The 7,764-nt window shown below is 40.4% G+C and overlaps 2 protein-coding genes across 7 annotated transcripts in view; one reads left to right on the top strand and one right to left on the bottom strand.

The window, feature by feature from the left end:
- Positions 1-5,425, bottom strand: part of isg20l2 (interferon stimulated exonuclease gene 20-like 2) — a 136,831-nt gene extending 131,406 nt beyond the window's left edge. The window contains exons 1-4 of one of the 4 annotated variants that reach the window (XM_046044993.1): positions 5,259-5,423; positions 3,055-3,103; positions 2,283-2,923; positions 1,540-1,740 (exon numbers count right to left, since the gene is read on the bottom strand). In XM_046044993.1, coding sequence (XP_045900949.1) covers positions 1,540-1,740; positions 2,283-2,864 — 783 coding nt within the window. In that variant the 5' untranslated portion in view covers positions 2,865-2,923; positions 3,055-3,103; positions 5,259-5,423. Of the gene's footprint in view, positions 1-1,539; positions 1,741-2,282; positions 3,104-4,477; positions 4,577-5,258 lie in introns of those variants that run through there. The other 3 variants (XM_046044994.1, XM_046044991.1, XM_046044992.1) reach the window with 3 other exon arrangements.
- mettl25b (methyltransferase like 25B) overlaps positions 4,959-7,764 on the top strand; it is an 8,635-nt gene continuing 5,829 nt past the window's right edge. For 2 of the 3 annotated variants that reach the window (XM_046044985.1, XM_046044983.1), the window contains exons 1-4: positions 4,959-5,304; positions 6,504-6,622; positions 6,807-7,023; positions 7,129-7,191. In XM_046044985.1, the coding sequence (XP_045900941.1) occupies positions 5,173-5,304; positions 6,504-6,622; positions 6,807-7,023; positions 7,129-7,191 (531 nt within the window). In that variant the 5' untranslated portion in view covers positions 4,959-5,172. Of the gene's footprint in view, positions 5,305-5,914; positions 6,064-6,503; positions 6,623-6,806; positions 7,024-7,128; positions 7,192-7,764 lie in introns of those variants that run through there. The other variant, XM_046044984.1, reaches the window with a different exon arrangement.

The following is a 7,764-nucleotide window of genomic DNA, read 5'->3' as shown; positions in this document are numbered from 1 at the left end:
CTCTGGAAAAGGTTTTCGTCCAGGATATCCCTGTACTTGGCCGCATTCATCTTTCCCTCGATTGCAACCGGTCGTCCTGTCCCTGCAGCTGAAAAACACCCCCACAGCATGATGATTTTTTTGTAACCTTGGCCAGATCTGTGCCTTGCCACAATTCTGTCTCTGAGCTCTTCAGGCAGTTCCTTTGACCTCATGATTCTCATTTGCTCTGACATGCACTGTGAGCTGTAAGGTCTTATATAGACAGGTGTGTGGCTTTCCTAATCAAGTCCAATCAGTATAATCAAACACAGCTGGACTCAAATGAAGGTGTAGAACCATCTCAAGGATGATCAGAAGAAATAGACAGCACCTGAGTTAAATATGAGTGTCACGGCAAAGGGTCTGAATGCTTATGACCATGTGATATTTCAGTTTTTCTTTTTTAATAAATTAGCAAAAATTTCTACATTTCTGTTTTTTTCTGTCAAGATGGGGTGCTGAGTGTACATTACTGAGAAATAAAATGAACTTTTTTGATTTTTGGAAAATGGCTGCAATGAAACAAAGAGTGAAAAATTTAAAGGGGTCTGAATACTTTCCGTACCCACTGTATATGTGTTAATAAATATACTCATGAATTTCTGGAATAGCAAATATTATATATATTATTATTTATTATTATTATTATTATATATATTGCTGCCTAACTTATCCGACAGTGCAGACAGCATACAAGACTTTAAGGTGGGACACATGCTGTCGCCTGTGCAGAGCTTGAATGAGTGCAGATCTGATTATTATGGTGTCACACTTTTTTCCATTTATTGCCACAACGCAGGGGGAAAAAAGGGTTTTAAAGGCTGAAATGATAAGAATCTCCACACCAACTTAAAACTGGCTCACTAAACTTAATTGTCTTTGTGTACAGGTGAGGATTATTAAGTAATAAATATATTACTGTGATCTTCATAACTTAAATGTTGTGCTTCTGTTGACTTCAGTAGCACCATTCAATTCTGACTTTTACTAAATCCGAACCATAGACTGCATGTAAAACATGGACGTAGTCTCTGTGACATCACCGTAGGTTTCTGAAGAGTGATTGCGAAGCTCAGTGTGGCAGCTCAGGCCTCACTCGCCTACTCTCGACTAATTCAAAAATGGGCAAAAGGGTGGAGCTTCAGTGGAGCTGAGGCAGGCTGAATGAAGCCTGGCTGCTGTGACTAGCCACCTGAGACGGCACCCACCTGTCACTCAAAGTCCCCACGCCTTAATTATACGCAACTTTCAGAACTTGTCAAACTGCTGTTGAAACTTTTACATAAAAGTGACTTGGATACTTATTCAGACATGTTTAATTGCCATCACATTTTGGGTAACGCGGTCCACATATGAAAGATGCTACAGTCTACATTGGGTGACTTTAATTTGTTTCCATGACTGCGTGAAATCTGCTGCGACGATTGGGTGGATAATAACGCTCAAACCAAATGCTGTAGAGTAAAAAAAAAGTGTTCTTATAGCTTAGGGACATTTGTACTGCAGAACTCCCCCTACCTGGATGTCACGGTTGAAGATGGCCTTTGTTAGTCTCTTCAGTGAGGCACAGTCGTTAACGGCAAAGCCGGCCTTCAGGTTGAGCAGAGGGATTCGAGACGTGTCTCTGGTCAAGACTCCAGGGTGAGAGTAACTGAGGACCTTGAAGTCATTGTGGATGGCGTGGCCGATCACCACCTTTCCCATGAGCAGCTTCAGTATCTGCCAACAGAGAAGACTTTTACTCACTGACCTTTATTTAGCTGACAGTACAAACTGCCAATGGCTAATTTTGAAATGAAATTACCAGACCATGAATGCTTACTAGTGTTGAGTGTAAATGTGTTAAGGAGTTCACCTGATGTTATTAAAGACTTACAACTATTATTGGACTGTGACAGATGGACATATTCTTAAAGATGACAATTAGCCAAACACAAATGAACAATAATCTCACTTTTACTCTGCAAGTTTTCCAGACTAGTCCACTGTAGCTGCATTTAATGAGGAACCTAATATTTTTGGCAGTGCGCTGAAAAACTGATCTGATTTGACATTAAATATTAGCATGCAAGCCTATCCCTGTGTAGCCAGATAAGACATGAAGTTTGTCCCACAAAAATATAGATGCAAAGCAGAGAAGGACAAAGCAAGAAACAACAGCACCAAGAGAAATATGTGTTACATGTATGTTTCTGCAGAGGAAAAGTGCTAAAAAACACTTTTACAATCAAACCATTACCTGTTGGTGATGACTGCCTTACCTCCTTCCTGGCCACAGCGTACGGCGTGGCATTGGTGAGGTCACTGCGCCGGATGCCGCTCCATCGGGTGCGGTAGTCAGTAACAGGCATGGCGGGGTTGATGAATTTGTCGTAAACCACGTCCCCTTCATAGGACACTATACTGCAGCGTGCAAGCTGGCTGATGCTCCCCTTTGGTCCCGTTCCCACCATCTCACAGTCGATAGCGAGGTACTTTGTGGGGATTCCTGTTGATGTCTGTTTGGCTGTGGGTTTACAGTTGCTTGATACTGAGGGTGTGGCGGCTGTTGACTCTGTGTTCACTGGTCCCTTTGGCTTTTCTTGGTGGCCTATTCTGTCCACAGTGGCAGTAAAGGAAGGCATGCTGTGTGTGGATGTTGAAGGCTTGGAGCTACAGTGTGAGGCGCCGGCTGTGCTGCTCGGATGAGGTATATTTTTGTTGTGTGTGGAAGTGGGAAGTGACGGGCGCTGTGCGGCTGCTCCGTTTGGGCGTGGTGGGCCTTGGTCATGTCTGTACTGTTCCATTCTGTGGTTGTAGTTATGTTTACCTTCCATGTAGCCCTTGCGCTCTAAATACTGCATCTTCCTACGATGCCAGATGTTTTTCCTCTTTCGGTTTCCTGCTGGTGTTCTCCTCTGTGCTGTGTCATCAGAAGAGCACAAGTTGATCGTAATGTCCGACATGGTTATGTCAAGCAGACGTCAATAATAATGTTTAATCAATGCACAATGGTGTAATTTGCTTATTTTGACGTCCTCAATAGGTCATCACCTTTTGCAGTCCAGTTTGTATCAGCTGAAACATGTTTAAATGCAGCATCCTGCAAGACAACAATATCAAACTTTATTTGCAGGACTTTGATGCATAACTTCTATATAACAATTATTAACAATCTTTATCTGTTTGTAAATTATTGTTATCGTATATTGATTGTATACAGTGAGTATATATTTATACATCTATGAAGAATGTTACTGATTCTTTTATTGAATCTGTTCTTTTACATTCCTCTGTGCTGCTGTGTCAACCTGAATATCTCCTAAAAGGGATTTACAAAAAGGTATATCTTATTTCGGCTTATCTTATCTTATGTGCACCAACCTGCTTGCTAGAGTAACAATTTAAGAGGGACACTTCAGGGTCCATTTATTTGTCACTTAAATGAAATGAAATGAATGTTTTAGCCCCCCTCACGATACACACACAGAACATATATTATATGAAAATATAATATATATATATATATATTTATTAGGTATCATAAGAAATAATGCAGCTTTCTGAAAAGGGACACCCTGCTAAGCTATCTGAAGCTTGTATTTAGGGGCCTTAACACTAAGCTAACATATTGTACTAACATATTGTCTAAATAAATACTACAAATAAATATAGCACATGCAATCTGCAGTATCATACATACAGAAACCCCTAACTAAACTTCCCTAATTCTATTTAACGTTACACAGTGGTCCCAAGAAAGTCATTACATCAGTCTAGCATTAGCTAAAAAGGTAAGATACAATAAATGGAAATAACAGCACAATTTAAACGGATTGCGAAATGGAAAGACTCGTACCCAGCCGTAGTTGAGTAGCTTTCTTAAGCTCTTTATGAAAGCTGACACAGACAACAGACATTTTTATAGTTTAATCAATTTCATTTAATAACGTTAACGTTACCTGCGGGCCTCTGCAAACCACACTTAAGCTTGTGCACTTAAGTTTACGGTTTCTACCCGTTATAAGATGCTTTTTACTCTTCTTCTTAAAATATAAACTTACAGTTTATATTTACAGTTTATATTTACAGTATGTAAAGTTACAGTTAATTAACTCACGTCATACCTGTACATGAAGAACGTAACTGTTAGGTGTAACGTTACTACTTCCGTTTCCTTAATTTGTGGTTATAACCTAATTCATTTAGCTGTGACATTAAAAAGTAGGCTTTTCCCCCACATTACTGTACAAGTGGCTTACAAGCTAACGTTACTGACAGAAGAAAAACAAACACCCGCCATAATGTCCTCATTAACCGCCAGCGAGCCAGTTTGCTCGCTAACGCTTTCTGAGCTGTAACGTTACAATGCTAACGTTAATTCCGTGTCTCTTAGCGGAAGATTCGGCTACCCGTGTTTGTGAACAGATGTAGGTTAATACGGACAGATACTATATTAGGAAATATCTGAAAATACCTTTATATGAAATATAAACCAGACCTGCTGCACACTGTGGACCGCACTACACGCGTCGCCTCACGCACAACTAACCATCAATATCCGGGTCATGTTGCATTCGAGTCCAGCCAGAAAAATCTGATAAATGAACAGTTCTACTAAAGAGTATCGAAGCAACGTTAGCGTTAACTTGACGCCTTATGTTACTGTTTCACATGACAGAATGTTGACTTAATTTCGTGGGACGTATATCAATAACGTCTTAACGGTGAATAGCACATTACATTTTAAAACTGACACATTCAAAAATTTAATATTAACCAAAATAAAACATAATTCGCGCATTTTCTGATATCCCAAATATCCCTAAAAAGAGCCAACAAAGACAATTTGGCTATATAGCTTCTTAATTTGTGGGACCTGTTTCTATGTAACGTTAGCCAGACTTTAGCGTTATTTCTTGCTAACGTATGAGCGCTGACTTGCTGATCCACAAGTTACAAGAAACACCTGAACGCATCCGCATTCTACATGTGTAGGCTACAGTTAGCTAGCTAGCTTAGCGGCTAAACGCCGGAGGTTGTGTATTATAAATGTCAATTTTGAGTGTTGTGCTACTTAGTAACTGTCTGGGTATTTCAGACACACCTCGTCTTAAATAACGCAGCATTAACAAGCTCACTTATGTTAGCATTAGCTCGCCTTCCAGACGCATGTCAGTCAACCTGTCACCAGATATGGAGATGTTTACATCAAGCCTTTCAGCAGAACAAGCGAGAGAGCTGGCCAAAAGACTCACCACTTTCCTGTCTCAGTACAGCCACCTATCCGACTCCTATATAATCGTGCGTATTTGTAATATGTTACAGTCTGCACCCTTTCCAGTTTAAACTAACGCTAGCTATGCCACAGGAGTTAATAGAAACAGAGTTTTTTTAAAATATCACGCTGCACATGGCAATTCAAGTTTCCCTGACAACAACGTCTCAATGCAAACATGATTGTGTACACATGTGGCTAGATTAAGTGCCTTTGTGAGATGTGTATGCAAGTTTTCCACACAACCAGCCTATTTTGCTGCCCTGTCTGTTTGAGCTGCAATTGTAAATTAAATCATATTTATTCTTAAATTGATAATTACTGTATGGAAAAACTTAAATGTCTTATTAATCCAATTTTTTACACACAGTTTCAAGGTGCAAGGTGATTCGTTTATTTATCATTATGCAACAAGAGGTTGTACAACGAAAAAGAAAGTTTGTTCAAGCTACACACAGCGGATCTTAAGATAATTAAAATATGGTAATAAAACAATACTGCAGTTATTTATATACATATATAGGCCTACATGTATACACCCAGAACATGCCCAAGTGCATTTTTTAAATCTGCATCTGGGGTGAATGTAAACAGCAGCAACAACACGATAATATGGTTTCATCTTCTAATAAAAAAGTCAGATATTTGGGAAACAGTGTCCATCTTGACCGTGTTTTAAGTATCATCGATGTAAAGTCCACTTCCTTTCATCTTGCCGGAGTCTTGCACTGACAGCTCGGGACACGGACCCACCAAGTGCTTGATCCGGGATGTTAATGGGGCAGGTCTCTGTAAAGATTTCGGCACAAGTCTCTGATTTTCATTGCTTAGCCAACCTGAGTCTTGTGTTGTCCAGACCTGACCTTTAGTAGCAGCCTTAAGTCCAAGCTGGGCCAACATGGCTCCTTTCCTGGCTCTCTTTCCTCTCCTAGGCGATCACTGCACCCGCTGTGGTAACTGGTCCAGTTGATCTGGCTGGGTGGATCATCTTAAGTTCCGCTGCTCTTTAATCCAAAACCCAGCTTTCTTTTCCAAAGACTGTATTTCTGTCAGAGGAAACACGTGTTTCAGCAATAGAGCCAGAAAAACAGATAAAAAACAAGTGCAGCGAATTTTGAAAGAGCTACTGGCTACTGCTTCTTCAAGCACTGCCAGTTACCATATAGACACATAGACACACCCATCCTTTTGTAGTTTCTCTAATAACTTTGTTTTTCCCCTACAGGAGTTCTTCACTGAAGATCTTTGGCATACATTACCCAACAGCTGGCAGCCTGTGCTTCAGGGCCTGTCATATCCGCAAATTGCAGACCTATTACTGGATGCTACACATGGAGACAGGAGGTACTGTTGGAAAGTAACCACGCATTTTACAAGTACACCACAATCTGAAATCTGAGATGCTAAAAGCACGGGGATATGGTCTTCTCTAACTCACTGATTATTTTCTGTTATTTCTGTTCTGTTGTTAAATAATGCCAGCCTTATGATCTAAATCATAATAACCGTAGGGAATTGGTCATTACAGATATCCTTCGGTGTGGCCTCTGTCACTCTTGGCGTTCCGTGCCACAGCTCACGCTCTGGCATTTCCCAGAGAGTGCAGGCGGGAGCGAGGCCGGGCAGCTGGCTCGGTGAAGCCTGAGGAGTTCCTGGAAAACCAAAGTCAGAGCTCACTGCTGGGACACATATTCAGGAAACACGTCAAACCCAAGAAACAGCATGAGATCCGCAAGCTGGGCACGGTACAGGATTGCTTATTTGCTTTGGTCACTGATTTTTATGTTTAATTGCAAGAACTTTTTTCTGTTAACAGTGTTTCTAATCAGTTTCTTTTTTTAAAATCCCAGCTGGTTAAACAGATTTGTGACCAGACTGACTGCAACAGAGTGGTGGATGTGGGCTCTGGACAGGTATCATTCGAACCCTATTACCAGATACAGACGTGCTCAAATTTGTTGGTACCCTTACAGCTCATTGAAATAATGCTTCATTCCTCCTGAGAAGTGATGAAATTAAAAGCTATTTTATCATGTATACTTGGATGCCTTTGGTATGTCATAGAATAAAGCAAAGAAGCTGTGAAAAGAAATGAATTATTGCTTATTCTACAAAGATATTCTAAAATGGCCTGGACACATTTGTTGGTACCCCTTAGAAAAGATAATAAATAATTGGATTATAGTGATATTTCAAACTAATTAGTTTCACACATGTCTCCAATCTTGTAATCAGTCATTCAGCCTATTTAAATGGAGAAAAGTAGTCACTGTGCTGTTTGGTATCATTGTGTGCACCACACTGAACATGGACCAGAGAAAGCAAAGGAGAGAGTTGTCTGAGGAGATCAGAAAGAAAATAATAGACAAGCATGGTAAAGGTAAAGGCTACAAGACCATCTCCAAGCAGCTTGATGTTCCTGTGACAACAGTTGCAAATATTATTAAGAAGTTTAAGGTCCATGGAACTGTAGCCAACGGGTCTGA

The sequence above is a fragment of the Micropterus dolomieu genome, linkage group LG03, assembly GCF_021292245.1.
Source record: "Micropterus dolomieu isolate WLL.071019.BEF.003 ecotype Adirondacks linkage group LG03, ASM2129224v1, whole genome shotgun sequence".
In the NCBI taxonomy this organism is placed as follows: Eukaryota; Metazoa; Chordata; class Actinopteri; order Centrarchiformes; family Centrarchidae; genus Micropterus; species Micropterus dolomieu.
Note: the sequence above shows the minus strand (reverse complement) of the source record. Positions and strands in the feature narration are given on the sequence as shown.